Source organism: Histomonas meleagridis (assembly GCF_020186115.1).
Source record: "Histomonas meleagridis strain 2922-C6/04-10x chromosome Unknown scaffold_61, whole genome shotgun sequence".
NCBI classification, from domain to species: domain Eukaryota; phylum Parabasalia; order Tritrichomonadida; family Dientamoebidae; genus Histomonas; species Histomonas meleagridis.
This window is the reverse complement of record NW_027150931.1, coordinates 2,231,737-2,250,492: the sequence shown is the minus strand read 5'-3', so window position 1 is coordinate 2,250,492 and position 18,756 is coordinate 2,231,737. Positions and strand designations below refer to the sequence as shown.

The following is an 18,756-nucleotide window of genomic DNA, read 5'->3' as shown; positions in this document are numbered from 1 at the left end:
TTTGCGAGGTATTCAATTGAATATCACATAACGTATAAACCGTCGCAGACAATTTTTATGTGTAACAGGTGAATTTGAATTGGTTATATTGAGACGATATTTTTATTTGCGAATAAAAGGTTTGAAAATTCAGAGCAATTTCGGTTTGATCCATTCAAATTTGCGCAAATTTCTGAGATCAGAAACCTCACAAAAGGTATTTGAGCGTTGGAACAAATAGAATCTAATAAAAAGAACCAAAATCATATGAATAGAGTGGCGGTGACATGCTAATGATGTATACGTCATTTAATGAGATGATTTCCTGAAATGTTTGAAATTTGTATTTGTCAAATTTAATTGTTTTCTGATAAGAATATGGATAATAATCATATCATGATAACTAGGACATAATGCCCAATGAATTGGTGTATGAAATTGAAGAATTCGTTTGACGAATATCTGATATTATATAATAATTTTCATTATTTAATATGTCTGCGATTACTGTTCATATCTATAAATTTTTTTTGGTTTATTTTTGAATTCTGATGGCATTATGATTCGAATTTATTTTGAATTTTTTTTGTGATATTTTTTCCCTTTTATAATAAATGAAAACAAATAAATAACTTGTTATTTGTAATTCATTTGTTATCATTGATCAAAATATAATTTTTGATAATTTGTAAATAATAATTAATTTTTCCCAAATAAATTCATGCCTACGTATATATTTATCATCTCCATTATTTGTTAAATTCATTTTCATCATTTATTTTGGCATAATTCTTCTCAAAACCTATATAATCAATTTCATTGGTTCTTTCTTGATGTTTTTATTTCACAGAAAACCTCACAAAACCAATTTGAGAGGCCATTGATTTTTCTGAAGGAGTCTGATCGTGTGGTTCATGGGTTTGAATCAAATTTGAATGGGACGGTAATTGAGTACGTTTTGAAAAACATCTCCGATCCATTAAAAAAGTTTCGACTTTTAAAGTCACATTTTTCATGTCAAGAATTACCCAGATTGGCAAACCGCATCCTAAGGTAAAATTTAGCTTAGAGGAGGACATCAAATTAAGGCTATTAGTAATGCAATTTGGTGATGAAAATTGGAATTTAATTTCATCATTAATGAAAGATAGAAATCCAAGACAATGTCGAGAAAGATGGCTAAAATACCTCTCGCCCATGAATAGATATGAACCATTTACCCCAGAAGAAGATAAAATGTTGATTATATTGGTCCATAAATTTGGACAAAAATGGGTGAAAATATCCAAGTTTTTCCACAATAGAACGGATGTTAGCGTTAAAAATCGTTGGCATGTTATACAAAGGCATAACAATAGACAAATTTTTTTAACGGAATCAATCAAAAACATGCAACAAGAAAATAGTGCACCAAAATCACAAGAGAAAAAGAATGATACCATCTGCACCTCAAAAGATAACTTACAATTTATCGCAGGTGATATTTTCGAAACTGGATTTTTTGATGATTCATTATCTTCGGGCGGATATCAATATTTTGATCTAATGTTCTAAGATAAGTACTATGCAATTAGAAATAAAAATAACAATTTCTCTTTCCTACTTCGTATAGCTTTAGAAGAACTTCAATTAAATGTTTCGTTTTTCTAATTCATTATTTTTTATGCTCTTTGTGATTTTCATCATACACATACATATAGATTAGAATTATTATGACTTAAATTCATGATCTAACAATAAAAAGTTTTCTTATAAAGAAGGACGTTAAGCTCTATCATTCGTCATCACAAAAATTGTATGCCCTTTGAATTATTTAATGGTTTACGTGTTTATATTGCATTGAATTTGAAAATAACATCAGCACACTCGAGGTTGCGGTGAACTTTTCTGGCATTTCATACTCTTGTATTTGGAAATATCATACATAATGCGTTATTTCAGCAAGTTTGACAATAGGTCAAATGGGAAAATTGGGAAAATTAATTTTTTTTCAAAATTCAGAATTTTTGTTTGAAACATGGCGTAACATGACTGAAGAAAAGAGAAAATCAAAATGTAATTATGTTTTCTTAGCAAATTTAGATAATAGAAATCATTTTAGAATAAATCAGAAATAATTATCAAAATGATAATACATTAAGAGCTTAACTAATTTGGATTATATGTTGCCTTTGCTCATGACTAATGTCTATGCTGATTTATTGCAAAATTAATTTTTATTTATATCTTCAATATTAAAGGCAATTGTTCAAAGTTTGTATAAGTTTATTTGCTGGCCAGTGCACTATTCATAATAATTTTTGAATAAACAGTTCGTGAAGTTTGACATAACTAATTTACAACAACTTTACATGAATGAAATGTTATACTTTTAACAAGCAAAGAATGGAGTTTCAAGAACTTCTTAGTCGTAAAGAAAAGTAATAAGATCTCTTAATAAATGAATATACTTATTACATAATCTTTTGGAATTTTGTTACTTAAAAGGCTTGCCTAGGCTTGTAGGTTTATAAAATGATTTATATTTTTGTAGAAGATAAAAAAAATTATGAATCGTTTAGAATTTCTCGAATTGAAAAGTCTGAAAATATTGACAAAATGCGATACACATGAAATTTTATATAATGGTTTGAGGTAGTTCAATTGATGATCGAGTGTTTTTCAATAATGAAAGAATGTATTCGTTTATATTGCTTATGACATCCGAATATTTGATTGACGACACCATGATAGAATGTTCAGATATTATATTATATATTTATTTTCGTGAGAATACAAGTGTCTGATATGTGACATACTTGGATAAAATTGCTATCTATTGTTCGGCTTTTTGATTGGATATCAGAAACATTTGACTATTGATAGCATTTAATTTTTTTACAACGAAACATTGAAAAATTTGCACAATCAAATCAAAAAGCACAAGGCCTGTAAACAAAATTCATTGCTGACAGTATTAACGCTGGGGGAGATAACACAACAAAAAAAGGAATAATCAAAAGAGAAACTAATCGTTACACCATCATATCAATCCTCATTTGGAGCTGATTCGAGTATAAAATTTTCAGTATTTTTATCAAACAAAGGCACAATAAAAGGGGGGTTACATCGGTGCTGCCATTGCTGATAATTCAATCACGCACACAAAAAGTCGGTGTAAACAGCCGAACCGTTTATGAAGGTTTACTTGCAAGACTGTCACTTTTTTCTTTTATTAAACTATCTATGAAAAAATTCCAAATATTATTTTGGAATATAAAATTATCAAAACAAATAAATATCTTTAGCATCAGTATCAATTCCTTCTTGTTCAAGAAGTAATTTAACTATTTCAACATATCATTATTAGATGCCCACATAAGTGCTGTATCAAATAATTTAAATAATTTCCAAATATTATTTTGAAATAGAAAATTATTAAAATGAATACCAAATAAAACATATAAATATCTTTAGCATTAATATCAATTCCTTTTTGTTCAAGAAGTAATTTAACTATATCTGTATGACCATTTTCAGATGCCAAAATAAGTGCTGTTTCAAATAATTTAAATAATTTTTAAATATTATTTTGAAATATCAAATTATTAAAACAAATTCGAACCAAAATCAAAAAAAATCGCTGACATTCATTTTAATTTTTTTATTTTCAAGAAGTAATTTAACCATTTGTATGCTACCATTTAAAGATGCATACATAAGTGCAGTATAAAAACAAAATAAAATCCAATTCATTAAAATAAATTTGATAAATTTCTTTTGTATTGACATCAATATCATTTTGTTCAATAAGCATTTTGAATATCTCAATATTATTATATTGTGATGCCCAAATAAGTGTAGTTTTAAATGATTTCAATTAAGTCCAAATATCATTAAAATACATCAAATATTAGAAAGATATTTTAAACAAAACCAAAAAACATTTCTTGCATCAACATTAATTTCTTCTTGCTCAAGAAGAAATTTCACTAATTCAAAATTCCCATATTCTGAAGCAACTATAATCGCTGTATCAAACAATACAAAAAAAAATTAAAAATTTTAAAGAAATCCATTTTCCACGAAATTAACATTAAATAGAAATATTTAATATCTTTAACATTTACATTGATTTTCTTTTGTGTTATAAGATATTTAACCAATTCTAAATTACCTGATTTTGAAACTGACACTAAAGCCTCATTAGGTATTTGAACTTCTTCATTAAAATATTGAACAAGAAATATATTTCCATTCTTCGCTGCTTCATTAATAAAAGTATCATCGCTTTCCATTCCTTCATCTTTGAAATATGTGAAAAGTTCATAGTTATTATGATAAATACATTGTCTCCCAAATTTGGCTATATATCTTACGTCTAAAATCTCGTTTTCATGAACATATTGCATAATATCACTGAGATGGAATTCAATTGCTGCTGAATACGCACCTTCGAATGATGAACGATTTTGCTCACATAAATGAATTATCTCTAAGTTTCCTCCAGCAATTGCATATTTCCCTGCGTTTTTTATATTAGAACCATTAACAAGTAAATATTTAAAACATTTAACAGAAGAAAAAAATGCTGCGTAATCAATTAATGTAACACCTACTTGATTAATTAATGAACGTCTTTCATAAAGTGATGGATCATTATATTGATTAAAATCAAAATTTTCTTGTGATGATATATCTTGAAGTTTTTCTATATCATCATTTCGAATTATTTTTGCAATTTCGTTTGGATTATGTCCTTCATTGATTAATTGTTTGTGAAGCTCCCAATCATTCTTTGATAGTTCTTCATAATTGCCTAAAAATTGTTCTGAATGAGGTTCGAATGAATCATTTTTGAGTTCATCTAAAGTTCTATATTGTGCAAAATAAAATGACTTGTTGATGTATTCTAATGTATTCAACTTTTTGAATGAATAAAGTTATGAAAATTAGTGACAACATTTCAACTCACAATTGAGATGTTTTGTCAAAATACGTAAACCAAATAAAAAGTAGTCAAATCATGGCGGTTATTCCCATTTTTTAACGTATTTAGATGACCCAATATTTATAAACTATACAAAAAGTGCTCCCTTGTTACAATCCAATCTTATCAATGCTAAATCAAAACAAATGTGAAATGAATGCACTTAAATTTTTATCGTATGCAATTGAAAATTCTGTTGTGTATTTATGGGTGAAATCTTTGTTCATATTTTTAATTGGAAAGATGAAGACTTTCGAAAACCAAAAGTTTGATGAAGAACGTGCTCTTTACGGATCAAAAGATATCCTTGTCAAGAATTGTTCCTTTGATGGACCAGCAGATGGAGAAAGTGCAATGAAAGAAAGCAGTAATGTACAAGTTCAAAGCTCATTCTTTAACTTGCGTTATCCATTTTGGCATGTTCATGGATTGAAAATCAATGATTCGAAGATGACTGAACTTTGCAGAGCAGCAATATGGTATTCAGACAATATTGAAATTACTAATACAGAGATGCATGGGATTAAGGCATTAAGAGAATGCAGCAATGTTGTCATGAATAATTGCGATATAATTTCTCCAGAATTTGGATGGTTTGTTAAAAACATTGAAATGAAAAATTGCAGTGCACAAAGTGAATACTTCGTGATGCGTTGCCAAAACCTTAAATTTACGAATTTGAAAATGCAAGGAAAATATTCATTCCAATATTCAGAAAATGCTGTATTTGAAAACTGTCAATTTGATACAAAGGATGCATTTTGGCACACAAAAAATGTTATTGTAAAAGATAGTTTTGTTAAAGGCGAATATCTTGCATGGTATTCTGAAAATCTTACATTGATCAACTGCACAATCACTGGCACACAGCCATTCTGTTATTGCAAAAACTTAAAAGTTATCAACTGTAAAATGTTAAATGCTGATTTATGCTTTGAACGATCTGATGTCGAAGCAACAGTCACTACACCAGTCATCAGTATCAAGAACCCATACTCTGGGCGCATAGAAGTACCATCAGTTGGGGAAATCATCAAAGATATCGATGGAGTTAATGCTGATATTGTAATTAAAGACAATCATCAAAAGGCTTGAGTGTTTAATTAGATAAATAAATAAAGAAAATTCAATAAATTTTTAATTAGAATTGAGTGATGATTCCAACAAAAATTTGAAAATTATACTTGAAACTTTCTCTGACGGAGAACTAATATTAGTTTTCTTTACCAGTATGAAAAATTTTATCAAATATCTAATATTCTTAATTTAGATAACCATCTTATATTCTTTCTTACCTGATATGCTTCCCATAGAGCACAATTTTTCGATCAGTAAGTGGAATCTTCTTGTTTTTAAGCGCTTAAAAATCTTTTTTCCCCGATATTTCGCCAAGTCAATAGCATTTTCATTCAATATTCACATAAACCGTTAGTCTATTCACTTTTCTTATGGGTCTTTTCTTCAGCGATCTCTTCAAGAAATGGTTCGGAAACCGTGAAACACGTTGCCTTATGCTTGGTCTCGATGCTGCTGGTAAGACAACAGTTCTTTATAAGCTTAAACTTGGTGAACATGTCACAACTATTCCAACAATTGGTTTCAACGTCGAAACAATCGAATACAAGGGATTCAACATGAACGTTTGGGATGTTGGTGGTCAAGATCGTATCCGTGCCTTATGGCGCCACCAATTCCACAACACTCAAGGTCTTATCTTCGTTGTCGATTCAAACGATATTGGTCGTGTTGACGAAGCACGTGATGAACTTCACAAGTTACTTGAAGAAGATGAATTACGTGACTCAATTCTCTTAGTTTATGCAAACAAACAAGATCTTCCAAATGCCATCAAGCCACAGGAATTAGGAAATCGTCTTAGACTCAACACAATCACCAACCGTCCATGGCAAGTTCAAGGATGCTGTGCTACAACTGGTGATGGTCTCTATGAAGGTTTAGATTGGCTCGGCGAGCAAATCAACAAGAAGTTCAAATAAAGAAATCGTATGCCTTTTTCCTTTAACAACAAAGATTATACGAAAAAACATGATCATGTTCCCAACCGCCACTAAATCTTTCTCATTGAAATTTGAATGATTAATCAAAACGGTTAAAAAATAAACTGTGAATTTGAGTGAGAAACGATCATCCGGTCGGATTTTTTGAATACTTTTGATAAAAATTACAATGGTTTATTTAGAGAAAATCGGTGTTCTGAACTTTTTGTTTCAAATCCATGGATTGTGTATCGTTAATTCAAAATTCATCAAAAATTGAGCAGAAATGATAAGGATTCAACAAGCAAAAAAAATAATTTGTTACATTGTAAATTTCAAGAGAAATTCACGTATACATATAAAATGTGATATATAAAGAATGATGTTTTACAAAATAATCTAATATATATTTCAATTATTTCATGTTAAAGAAAAACTTAGAGAATTTCTGTTTAATGTTTTCATCAAATTTTATTTTTGTTTAAATAAAAAATTTTTATTTAGACACAAATTTCCTGAAGACTTGAACACATTCAGTTGATTACATTAAATAATTATAAAGATATTTTATTGTTTTTGAGCTTCACTAATATTTTCTTTTTCTTTCTCTATCATCTTTAAGAAATCCTCATATTCCTCTTTCTCTTCATCTCCTCCTTTTTGTGCCGCCATTGCCAAATACTTCTTTGCCTTCTTATAATCCTTTTTAATGAAGTCTCCATCTCTATACATTTCTCCGATAATGCTCATCGATGTTACGTTTCCATTATTTGCAGCACCTTCATAGTATTCTGCTGCTTTCGGATTCTTCGACTTAAACAATCTATCTGCGACTATTAGCTGCGCGTCAAGCAACTTTAAGTCTGCCGCCTTCTTCAGATACTCATCAGCTTTCGCTGCGTTTTGGAGAACATATTCTCCTTCGCGAAGCATCTTCGAGAATCTGAAGGCTTGCTCAGCATCGCCGGCATCCGCAGCAAGTTTTATGTAGTTGGCACCTGCTTTAACATCTCTATCGATAAGTTTACCTTCGATGTATATCTGTGCGAGTTTCTTCATGGCCGGAACATATGAGAATCGAACGCCAATGTTCAGATAATGAATGGCAGCGGGGACATTTGGTGTGCCAGGCGGCGTGCCGAAGGTACCGTCAATAAGAAGATCCGAAATCTGCATGATAGCATCCGGTACGCGCTCTGCAGCAAGACGCATGAAATGATATGCAAGGGTAATGTTGTAAGAATCTTTCTCTAGGAAATGCTTTGCGAGTGCATATTGGGCTTCGGGGCCTCCGCGACTCTTCTTTTGATCTAATTTGGCTTCATGGAATGACTCTGGCTTTTGTTTGGGTTCTTCTTGCTTAGGTTGCTTAGGTGGCTTTGGAGCTTGTTGTTGTTGAGGTGGATTTGGAGCTTGTTGCTGTTGAGGTTCAGTTGGTTTAGGGGCACCCTGTGGCGGTATCGGAGCGGTTTTCGGCGGTTGGTTTGATGTGGTGGTTTTATTTTGTTGTTGCTGCGGTGCGCGAGGCTGTGACTCGCCGCCTCGGCCGCGCTTTTGTGTTTCGCCGCCTCGGCCACGTTGTTGCGCTCCACCGCCGCGGCCACGTTGATTTCCTCCACCTCGTTCGCCACGTGGTGCAGCATCTGTTTTTCCGCCGCGTGGTTTTCTGTTATCATCTTGTTCTGGTCCATGTGCATTCCTTCCGCCTCTTCCTCGAGGTGCATTTTGTTTCTGTGGCTTCTGCTCTTCTGGTAGTGTTGCAACTATTTCTTTTGCCTTTTGATGTCCTGCTTTTGCAGCCATCTTCAAGTACCTTCGTGATTCTGCTTGATTTTTCTCTGTTCCTCTGCCTACTCTGTACATGTTTGCAACATAAAACATTGCTTCGGCACTCCCATGATCAGAAGCTAATTTGAACACGTTCATTGCTTCGGAATCATTTCTTTGGATACCAATTCCATTTAATATCATTGTACCAAGTTTCGTTAATGCTTCCACATTTCTCATGTCTGATGCTTTTTTGACCATTGCGAATGCTTCGTTTGGGTTCATTTCTTGTATTAGAGTTGCATAGTGCATCATTGCATATACATTGTTCATCTCTGCTGCTCTTTTTATCAATGGTAATGCTTCTTGCATATTGTTGTTCTTCTCATACATATCTGATAAATCTATCATTGCTTGAATGTGATTTTGTTTGATGGCCATATTGTAATATTTGATTGCGTTTTCTGTACTTTGCTTAACTGTGTTACCATACCCCTTTTGATACATTTTGGCTAAGTAATATTGCCCTTGTGCACATCCTTTCTCAGCTGATTGATGGTATAATTTCAGGGCACCCTTTATGTCTTTGGGTACCCCCTTTCCCTTCTCAAAAAGTGAGCCAAGGTGAGCTTGGGCGAGTGCATTGCCATTATTAGCAGCGATTTGGTAGTAACGAGCGGCTTCAGCAAATTTGTTTGGACCTTGAGAACGATCTTGTTCAATCATTTTGGCAAGTTTGATTTGGGATTCAACATGACCATTATCTGCTGCTTTACGATATTGATCTTTGGCTTGTTGATATTTTTTTTCTTTTTCAAAAATCTTGCCAAGGTAAAATGAAGCTTCTGGAATTCCTTCATCACTTGCGAATTGAAATTGTTTCTTTGCTTCTTCAAGGTTCCTTTTAACACCAAGACCTTCTTGAAGAAGCCTACCGTAGTTGTATGCTCCAAGAGCATCCTTTTTATCGGAAGCTAATTTATAATATTTTGCTGCTAATTGTAAATTTTTTGGTGTGTTTATTCCTTTTTCATATTTCATACCAACTTCATTTTGTGCTCCGACATCTCCAGAATCTGCTTTAGCGATGAGAGATTCCATTAAAAAAAATATGGTCATTCACAAACGGTTGTTTTGTAAACTATACAAAGTTCATGAATTTTGTAATTTATTCTAAAAGAGAATAATTCATAAGGAAAAATTAATAAAACTTCAACAAACATTATTTTATTTATCTGGAAAAAATAATATTTTATCATTTAACCAACAGAATATGGAAGTATTTGATTTGAATCTACCAATGTTGCTCGGTAACTTCGGTTACTTTTCATAAGATATTGGAAGTGATACATGTTCAAAATTTTAGTGATAATGGAAAATAAAGAAGAAGAAAAAATAATTCCAAAATCATAAAAATTTTTATTTATTCCTTTTTGAAAAATCAATTCTCAAGGATATCATTATTAAAAAAAGAGAAAATATATCTCCAAAAATATTAATTCAAAATATTTTGCACATTACTAAAATAAAAAATACTAAATAAATAAAATATACAAAGGATTAACCATAAGTAATACTTTTGAAGAAAACAAAAAAAGGAAATATAAAGATCCATGTGAAGATACTTTTTTAATAATAATGAAAAGTTTTCAAAGATTTATTAGAACTTCATAAGCAATTAATAGAAGAATGAGCTAAATCCAAATAAAATTACAAAATAATTCGAAATGATATAGGAAAACTTCATGAAATATCATCACAAGAAAATCATCAAAATGATTTCTGAGAAATGTTTTTTAAATCAAAAGATGTATTACCTCCATAATAGTAATTGTGCCATTTGCCTCAATGCATCAGTATTTCCAATACATTGAAAAAATGACATTTTAACATATGAAAAAAGTTTTAAATATTTTTAGTGATATTTTGTGTTTTATTTTATAATTTATGGTCAACTTTGAAACTTACATCAATTCTTTCCGTTTTCTGGTGCTGAATATTTATTTCGAAGATTTTAATGATTTATTTCGTCCTCTCTTTCTTCAGATGATCCTTCGCTGCTATTTTCTTCTTCTTTAGTTTCTTCTGGTTCTTTATTTTCATTTTCTTCTTCTTCTTTAGTTTCCTCTGGTTCTTTATTTTCATTTTCTTCTTCTTCTTTAGTTTCCTCTGGTTCTTTATTTTCATTTTCTTCTTCTTCTTTAGTTTCTTCTGGTTCTTTATTTTCATTTTCTTCTTTTTCTTTATTTTCATCATCTTCTTTATTTTCCTCTTCTTTAGTTTCTTCTTCTTCTTTAGTTTCTTCTGCTTCTTTATTTTCATTTTCTTCTTCTTCTTTATTTTCCTCTTCTTTAGTTTCTTCTTCTTCTTTAGTTTCCTCTGGTTCTTTATTTTCTTCTTCTTTAGTTTCTTCTGCTTCTTTATTTTCATTTTCTTCTTCTTTATTTTCATTTCCTGCTTCTTTAGTTTCATCATCTTTGTTTTCCTCTTCTTTAGTTTCTTTGTTTTTTTCTTCTTCTTTATTTTCATCAGCTTTTTCTTTGTTTTCATCTTTATTTTCATATTCATTAACATTTTCTTTAGCTTCTTCTGTTTCTTCCTTATTTTCATTATCATTAATATCTATATTTACGTCTTTAGTTTCATCTTTAATTTCCTCTTTGATTTCTTCCTTATTTTCCTCATTAGTATCATCGATTTCCTGTGTTTTTTCTGTTTCTTCTTTAATTGATTCTTCTTCTTCATCTTTTTCCATTATAAGGTTTGCACTTTTTAGAAGTTTCTTTACATAATTTATAATATTTTTTTCATTCATATTTTTAAGTTGTGGGTATTCGTAATAAGTTTTACTATTATACCAATTGTATAATGCAACAAAATCAGAATCAAACTTTTTCAGATTTATTTTTGCTAATTTATCACCAAATTCTTCCATAAAATCATTCATCAAAACGTAAATTTTCTTAAGTTCATTTGCATTTTTGATTTTCAACATAAGTTCTTCAATTTTTTTATCAAGCTCTTCAATATTATCATATGTTTCGTTATAATTATTCAAATTTATGTTCAAATAATTTACTAATCTTTTTGCTGAATATATAAGTGATTGTAAATCATTTCTTTTTTCTTCCAATAACTCAAATTTGCGATCTTTTTCTTCCATTTCTATTTCCTTATTAATATATTTTTGCAAATCTTTAATACCATATTTTAATTCATATTTAACTCCTTCTACATTTTGGATATCAATTGTATGTGAAATATTCATTGTAATTGTAATATTTAATTTTTTATGATCTTCAAATATCACATAATCATTATTCGAATATTTAATTTTTATTCCTTTTGGATAAAGAGTTATCACTTTTTCTTTCGGAAGATTTTCATCTTTTTTAAACAATACTTTTGAGAAATGCCAAAAACTTTTAGGCCAATATATAATTTCTTTAGATTCTTCTTCATTTAAAATTTCTTGATATTTCTCTTGGATCTCAACATATTTATGTAATATTGATTTTGGATCTAATACTCCTGTTAAATATGCGATTCCTTGTGCAATATATTCATCTTGAATCGGACTTGGTTTAACATCTTGAAAACATCCAGAAATTTCACTTAAAAATGGACTTATACGTGAACCTCCACCAACAATTAAACAATCATTGATTGATAATTGGTCAACTTTTGCATTATTTAGGGATCGCTTAATTAGTTTTTTTATATCTTGAGCAAGTCCTTGAAGTCTACTTTCAAATTCTTGTTTTTCAATATCAAATTCAAAACCATCAGGAAGTTCTTTATGACCAACATTAATATCAACTCGAATTTTTTTGTTGAGATAAAGTTTTTCTTTGGCTTCAATAGCTTTAGAAAAGATATTTAATAAATGCATCTTTTCAAGTTTAATATCTGGATGACTTTCTTGGAATTTTTCCATAAAAAGTTGAAAAATGATTTCGTTGATATGTGAGCCACCATATCTTGTATCAGAAACCGAACTTAAAATGTTTATCTGAATTGGCTTAATATCATGGTGCGCAAGATTATAATATATTTGAACACAAGAAACACTCATTGATGTGTCCCCAGTGTCAATAATTAGAATTCTGATTCTTGTGGATTTTTCTCGGTATTTCTGAAAATTATCAACTGCATATTTAACTGCTGCAGCTGTCGTGGAACTAATTGTACCAATGCATTTGAAGCCAGCGATTGCTACAGCATCAAATATTGCTTGCCTTTGTTTAAGATTCCACCATGGCTGTACTGTAACGACGCAACTTGAAAAACTTTTATCAGGAAATCTATCTCCTATCGTATATGAAAAAATGGCTTTGATTAAGTAAGCAAGGCATTCTTCTGGAAGAATTATTTCATCTTTTACCTTAATACCTGTAAAACCATCACCTAAATCACACAATTCGAAAAGAACATTCTTTTCAATTTCTTCGCGGCGATTGCTTTTATATTTTAAACCAATTAATTGATTTATGTTATAAATTGTTATTAAATTAGGATTTCCACAACTTGTTGCTGCTAAATCTCCATAATATCTGGTTTCGTTAGTAAATGAAACATAAGAAGGAGTAAATCTTTTGTCCATCTGATCTGTAATAATTGTCGTTCTAACTCTAAGATTTTTGCCTACGTCTAGAAGCACACTAGCTCTAATTTTTTTGTTACCTAAATCTATACCAAGTATTCCATTGTTGGTTTCCATCAAAAACAGTGAGGATATAAAAAATGCCAATTTTTTTTCATAAACATTTTGATGAAGCCGTTTAGTTTTGCCATTGTTTTAATAAATCACATGAAAGTTGACGTCAAATATCTAAGAAAAAATAAATTAATATAAATAACTACTCAAACATTTATATCATTGTGAGAGAACCCAGAAAAATTATTTAAAATTTCAATTTAATTTATCATTTTTAATTACTTCTTAAATTGTTTTAAACCACCATCATAAGTGTTAATTCCATTTAGCATTCTCCATTTGGTGTGGTATACCACAGCTTTGTTGGTATGAAAATGTGAGTTCACAGAAGCTGTGCATATGTGAACTTAGCAGCAGACGTTAACAATTTCCAGTAACGGTTTTGACACTGCAAAACAAAAATGGAAGAAAACATTCCATGGGTAGAAAAATATAGGCCTCATAATATTGATGAAATTGTCCAACAGGAGGAAGTTGTTAACGCACTTCGCTCAACCTTAGGAAAAGGAGATCTTCCTCACTTAATTTTCCATGGTCCCCCAGGTTCTGGTAAAACTTCAACTGCAATTGCACTTTGTCATACACTCTTTGAACCAAAGGAGTTCCGTAGACGTGTTATGGAACTTAATGCTTCTGATGACCGTGGCATTGATTCAGTTCGTTCTAAAATTAAACAATTTGCTTCCCTTAGCGTACCACAAGGTTCCGTCCCATACAAGATTATTATCCTTGATGAAGCCGATTCCATGACTCGAGATGCTCAAAATGCTTTGAGGCGTGTCATTGAAAACTATTCAGCTGTTACACGTTTCATTATTATCTGCAACTACGTGTCAAAGATTATTGATCCAATCCTTTCTAGATGTGCCCGATTTAGGTTTAAATCTCTTGAACGCGATAATATTATTAACCGACTTCAATTTATAGCCGAGCAAGAACACCTAAAGGTTGAATCAGAAGAAGCCTTCCAAACACTCGTTGATATTTCTGGTGGAGATCTAAGAAAAGCTATTACATTTTTACAAAGCTCATCAATCACAGGAGTTATCTCAGGAAACCTCATTAGGGAACTCAGTGGCTCTCCAAATCCTGATGTTATCCACCATTACTTTGATACATGTATTAATTCCCCATGGAATGAAATCGAAGAAGCGACCTCACATATTGTCTATAGCGGCTTCGACATATCGCAAATATTAGAAATACTGACAAGGATATTAGTTTCCTCAGAAGCGATTAAAGAAGAGGTAAAACCAGAATTAATAATGAGAATTTCTGCCGCTGATGGAATGATAACAAACAGAGCTGACCCATACTTACAGTTCCTTGCAATTTCATCAGCAATCAATGCTGCTACTCATTAAAAGTCATTTATAATTAGTTTTTTGTAATGTTTTGAAATACTTATCGAGATATTAAACGGTCTTTAATTCTGATGCTTCTAAGTTTAAACTTATTTACATCAAAGAGATTATCTTTATGATAATTAGCTAAACCCAGTTATTCTATATGGTGATTATAAATTTATTAAGCTGAATATTATGTCAAATATTATGCTTAAGCTCTTAATAAAGTAACATACAAGATACAATGAAATTATTGATTTAATAAATTTATAATCATAGCTTAACAAATGAAACATAAAGAAGAAGTAGTACATATCATATCTTACATTAAATTAGAAATTTCATTTGAAATATTTTTCGTATAAACAAATTATAATTTCATCAACAAAAACATTTCAAACGAAATTTAACATAATAAATTCGAAAATTTTACTTTATTTATTCATCTGATTCTTCAATTGTCAAAAACACCACAGCCACTGACACGTTATCCTTCGAATCCTTTTGCACAGCGGTGTCTCTAAGTTTTCTCGCCGCCAGCATCGGATCGATTTCCGACCTCACCACATTTGCCGCCTCTTCGTCGCTCATCACATCCCACAGACCGTCAGACGCGAACACGAATTTGCATGACTCCTCGATATCCCTTTCGCACACGTAAGGAATTGGGTTAATTGCGTCTCCAATAGATCCATCTCCGAGTGCTCTGGAGACGGCTAAGACGCCATTAAGTCTTCCTTCGCTTGACACATTACCTCCGTGGCTTTCGATGTAACTTTTTTCTTCTGGTAAATTTGGCTTGTGATCGAACGAAAGTCGTTCGAATGATTTGTTGGTTACCATTATACATCGCGTGTCGCCAACATTTGCGACAATGACTTTATCGAGACTAATTTTGGAGACGCATGCAGTAGTGCCACAATATACACACCATGGTTGAATCGACTGATGAATTTCTTGGAATGACTTCTTAAATGCTTCGCTAAGTGGTTCGTTGTTATGGCTCTTTAAAACTGTCGGGAAATTATTTCCGGCATATTCGGAGGCTTCACGACCGCCATGGCCATCAAAGAGTCCGACTAATAAAGTCTTCGGCCCGAAATAATCTTGTTTTACGACGGTGAAATCTTCCATAGTCTCACGAAGACCGACGGTTTCTGACGTGCCGATACGTATCGACCCGGAGCCGTTTACGGTGTGCTTTGGAGCGGCGGTTTTTGCACGTTGTTCGCTTGATGCGTAAAGAGAGAAAAGCGTATTGCCTTTAAGGGACTGAAGTTGTTGGGCTTTGCCTTCGGCCATGCGACGACCTTTAACTGATTTGTAAAGGTCATTACGCTTTCGAAAGGTTCGATGCCATGGAGAAGTAATGCATTCTTCAATAATACCCATAATTTCGTTGTTACGTCGAAGGATATGGGATATACCTGCTGGAATTTCAGTGTTGGGATCACAATATGTGAATAATGAGATGTAGATATTATCTTTAATTGCATCAGTAATGTTGGTAAGAGAGTTAGAACTAAATTTAACAGGCGCAATTCGAAGAATTTTAAGACAGGACTTGGCTTTGAGAATATTGTAAACTTCTGGTGATACGGCATCTGTAATGTGAGTTTCTTCAAGGATTAAGGCTTCAAGGCGTGGATGCCTACGCGATGCCTCTAATAAAGTTTTGATGGCTGCATCACCAAATTTATTTTCTGAAAGATCAATTTCTTTAATAGTTGAACTGCTTTTTATGAATTTAGCAATGGGATCTGCATCTTTGGAAGTAAGGGATGATCCACGAAGAGATATTTTTGTAACCATAGAATACATATGAATGAAATTTAGACCAATGCGCGTAAAACAAGGCCCTACATTCTTCCCATTAATCACAAGAGATAGGTAAGTGCTTCCTTCTGGTTGAGCTTTGCATGAGTGATAAAATGAATAAACCATTTTTTTCAAGTTGGAATTATTTTTTACATCGTTGGGTTGTTTCTCAATACACTCAATAAAGTTGAGGAAAATTGTCTTAGCCGAGCTGTTCTTTATTTTTTGAGCTTTTTCACGGCTTGCTTCTGTTCCCATGTGTTTGGGGTTTTCTTTATAAGGATTTGGAAACGAACCGTTAAAAATCGGCATAAAATTCAAAAAGTTTATTTGCATTCAATTTTATCTTATAATATCAATGCTTATATCTTGTTTTATTATAAAATAATTCTTAACATATGAATATTAATTAGCTGTAATTTTTATATTATACATGATTGTTAATTATATAAATGATTATACCTTTACGATGTTAGAAATTTGGATCAGATGATAAAATCATTTCACATTTCGAAAACACAAATTACTTATTTTTCAAAACTAATTTAAATATATAATCAATAAAATAAATCAGATTGCTTATGAACATGATTTTTACAAAGACGTATTTTAATTTATTTGAAAATCATTAAATTATTTAATTTTTATAAAACATAAAAATTGATTCATTTTAAACAAATCTTAATTTTAAATTATTAAAATATCAAATAAATTCAAGTAATTATTTATTATTTAATAATTCAATGGCTCAAAATGTTTAAATTGTTTTTAATTAGATTTTTATTAAATTAATTTTCTATTAATGTGTTTCTTGAAATTTTACATATTCATTGTTTTGGTGCTTGTTTTCCAGGCATATATTTGGTCTCAATTGAAACGTTTTCGCCATTAATTCCAATTATTGTATACCCGAAAACATTAATCTCAGGTGAAAATTGGCCAACACATGCAGTACGTGTAGCAAAGCTAAGAAGAGATGTATGCGTATGGCCAGTGATAAGCCAATCTGCACTATTGATTTTACATCCATTTTTAATCCATGTAAGAAATGATAATGCAAATTGATCTCTAACTCTGTAATTATTAAGAAGATCATGTGCTAGGTACATGTTAGTTGGATTTGGGTGAGTGGGCCCTGCTGGAGTGGTGAGTAGAATGGCATTTTCTTTTAATGGATGAATAAATTGAGGATTTTTCCACCTTGGAATCAAGCTGGCAAAATAATCTCTGTCATGATTACCACCTATAGCGTATATGGGTATTTTAAAATCATTCATTTTTGTAAGAACATCTTGAAGAATTGTTGCACCATTTGGAAAAGAGCCATTAACAATATCACCCAAATGGCAAATTATTGTTGGCTGTTCAATGTTGATTACATTTTGGAGTTCTCTAAGAAATAAAGGAATTGATTTTTCTGGTGCAATATATGCACCAATGTGAGTGTCTGATAAAATTAAAATTCTTTCTGGTTTGTTAGGGATTAATGGAAGTTTAAATGGAATTACTTTTGTGTTAACAAGCTCACATGCAAAGATTTGACCAAAAGAGACGTTCATATGAAGTGGCACTTTTATTTTTATTCAAATTTCTGGAAAATATTAAAATAAATTTATTTTGTTATAAAAGCATAAAAATTCTCTCAAATATCCCAATCTGTTTTCAGTATTTTTAAGGTTGAATGAGGCTAAATCAGTTTCATAAAAACTTTTTTTTTTATATCGTTATTAAGTTTTTTTTAAAGAAAATCATTGCAACATAAGGGAAAAAACCACTTAAGTTAATTTATCCTATTACTAAGATAAAGTGGTATTATTTAAACAATATTTAGTATAGTAATATGTGTGTTATAATTAAGAAAATGAATTCAGTTATAACTTAATGTATTATAAATTAATTTATTACATCTTCCCTATTGTTGGAGAATGTTTTTGACATTTACCTTAATCAATACTTTACTTATCTCTCTTTAAGTATGTACGCCAACATAAACATTACGTACTTATACACATAACAGATTACTCATCCAAAACATACAAATTCATTCACATAACACATTACTCATCCAACAAATACAAATTCATTCACATAACACATTACTCATTCAAAACATACAAATTCATTCACATAACACATTACTCATCCAAAACATACAAATTCATT

The 18,756-nt window shown here is 31.0% G+C and overlaps 7 protein-coding genes across 7 annotated transcripts; 3 read left to right on the top strand and 4 right to left on the bottom strand.

Annotated features, from left to right (window-relative positions):
• Positions 1-5,191: 5,191 nt before the first annotated feature.
• Positions 5,192-6,043, top strand: GO595_010709 (DUF3737 family protein; the record flags this gene model as incomplete). Its single annotated transcript, XM_067913418.1, has 1 exon — positions 5,192-6,043. The coding sequence occupies one exon, from the start codon at positions 5,192-5,194 to the stop codon at positions 6,041-6,043; it is 852 nt and encodes a 283-aa protein (XP_067769447.1).
• Positions 6,044-6,396: 353 nt separating this feature from the next.
• GO595_010708 (ADP-ribosylation factor) lies at positions 6,397-6,945 on the top strand (the record flags this gene model as incomplete). Its single annotated transcript, XM_067913417.1, has 1 exon — positions 6,397-6,945. One exon carries the CDS (start codon positions 6,397-6,399, stop codon positions 6,943-6,945), a length of 549 nt encoding a protein of 182 aa, XP_067769446.1.
• Positions 6,946-7,512: 567 nt separating this feature from the next.
• On the bottom strand, positions 7,513-9,813 carry GO595_010707 (sel1 repeat family protein; the record flags this gene model as incomplete). Its single annotated transcript, XM_067913416.1, has 1 exon — positions 7,513-9,813. The coding sequence occupies one exon, from the start codon at positions 9,811-9,813 to the stop codon at positions 7,513-7,515; it is 2,301 nt and encodes a 766-aa protein (XP_067769445.1).
• A 913-nt stretch (positions 9,814-10,726) lies between these two features.
• GO595_010706 (uncharacterized protein) lies at positions 10,727-11,467 on the bottom strand (the record flags this gene model as incomplete). Its single annotated transcript, XM_067913415.1, has 1 exon — positions 10,727-11,467. One exon carries the CDS (start codon positions 11,465-11,467, stop codon positions 10,727-10,729), a length of 741 nt encoding a protein of 246 aa, XP_067769444.1.
• A 2,363-nt stretch (positions 11,468-13,830) lies between these two features.
• On the top strand, positions 13,831-14,793 carry GO595_010705 (replication factor C subunit 2; the record flags this gene model as incomplete). Its single annotated transcript, XM_067913414.1, has 1 exon — positions 13,831-14,793. The coding sequence occupies one exon, from the start codon at positions 13,831-13,833 to the stop codon at positions 14,791-14,793; it is 963 nt and encodes a 320-aa protein (XP_067769443.1).
• Positions 14,794-15,213: 420 nt separating this feature from the next.
• Positions 15,214-16,587, bottom strand: GO595_010704 (protein phosphatase 2C; the record flags this gene model as incomplete). The annotated part of the gene is made up of 1 exon (XM_067913412.1): positions 15,214-16,587. The coding sequence occupies one exon, from the start codon at positions 16,585-16,587 to the stop codon at positions 15,214-15,216; it is 1,374 nt and encodes a 457-aa protein (XP_067769442.1).
• Positions 16,588-17,420: 833 nt separating this feature from the next.
• GO595_010703 (Ser/Thr protein phosphatase) lies at positions 17,421-18,152 on the bottom strand (the record flags this gene model as incomplete). The annotated part of the gene is made up of 1 exon (XM_067913411.1): positions 17,421-18,152. The coding sequence occupies one exon, from the start codon at positions 18,150-18,152 to the stop codon at positions 17,421-17,423; it is 732 nt and encodes a 243-aa protein (XP_067769441.1).
• Between the last annotated feature and the right edge of the window lie 604 nt (positions 18,153-18,756).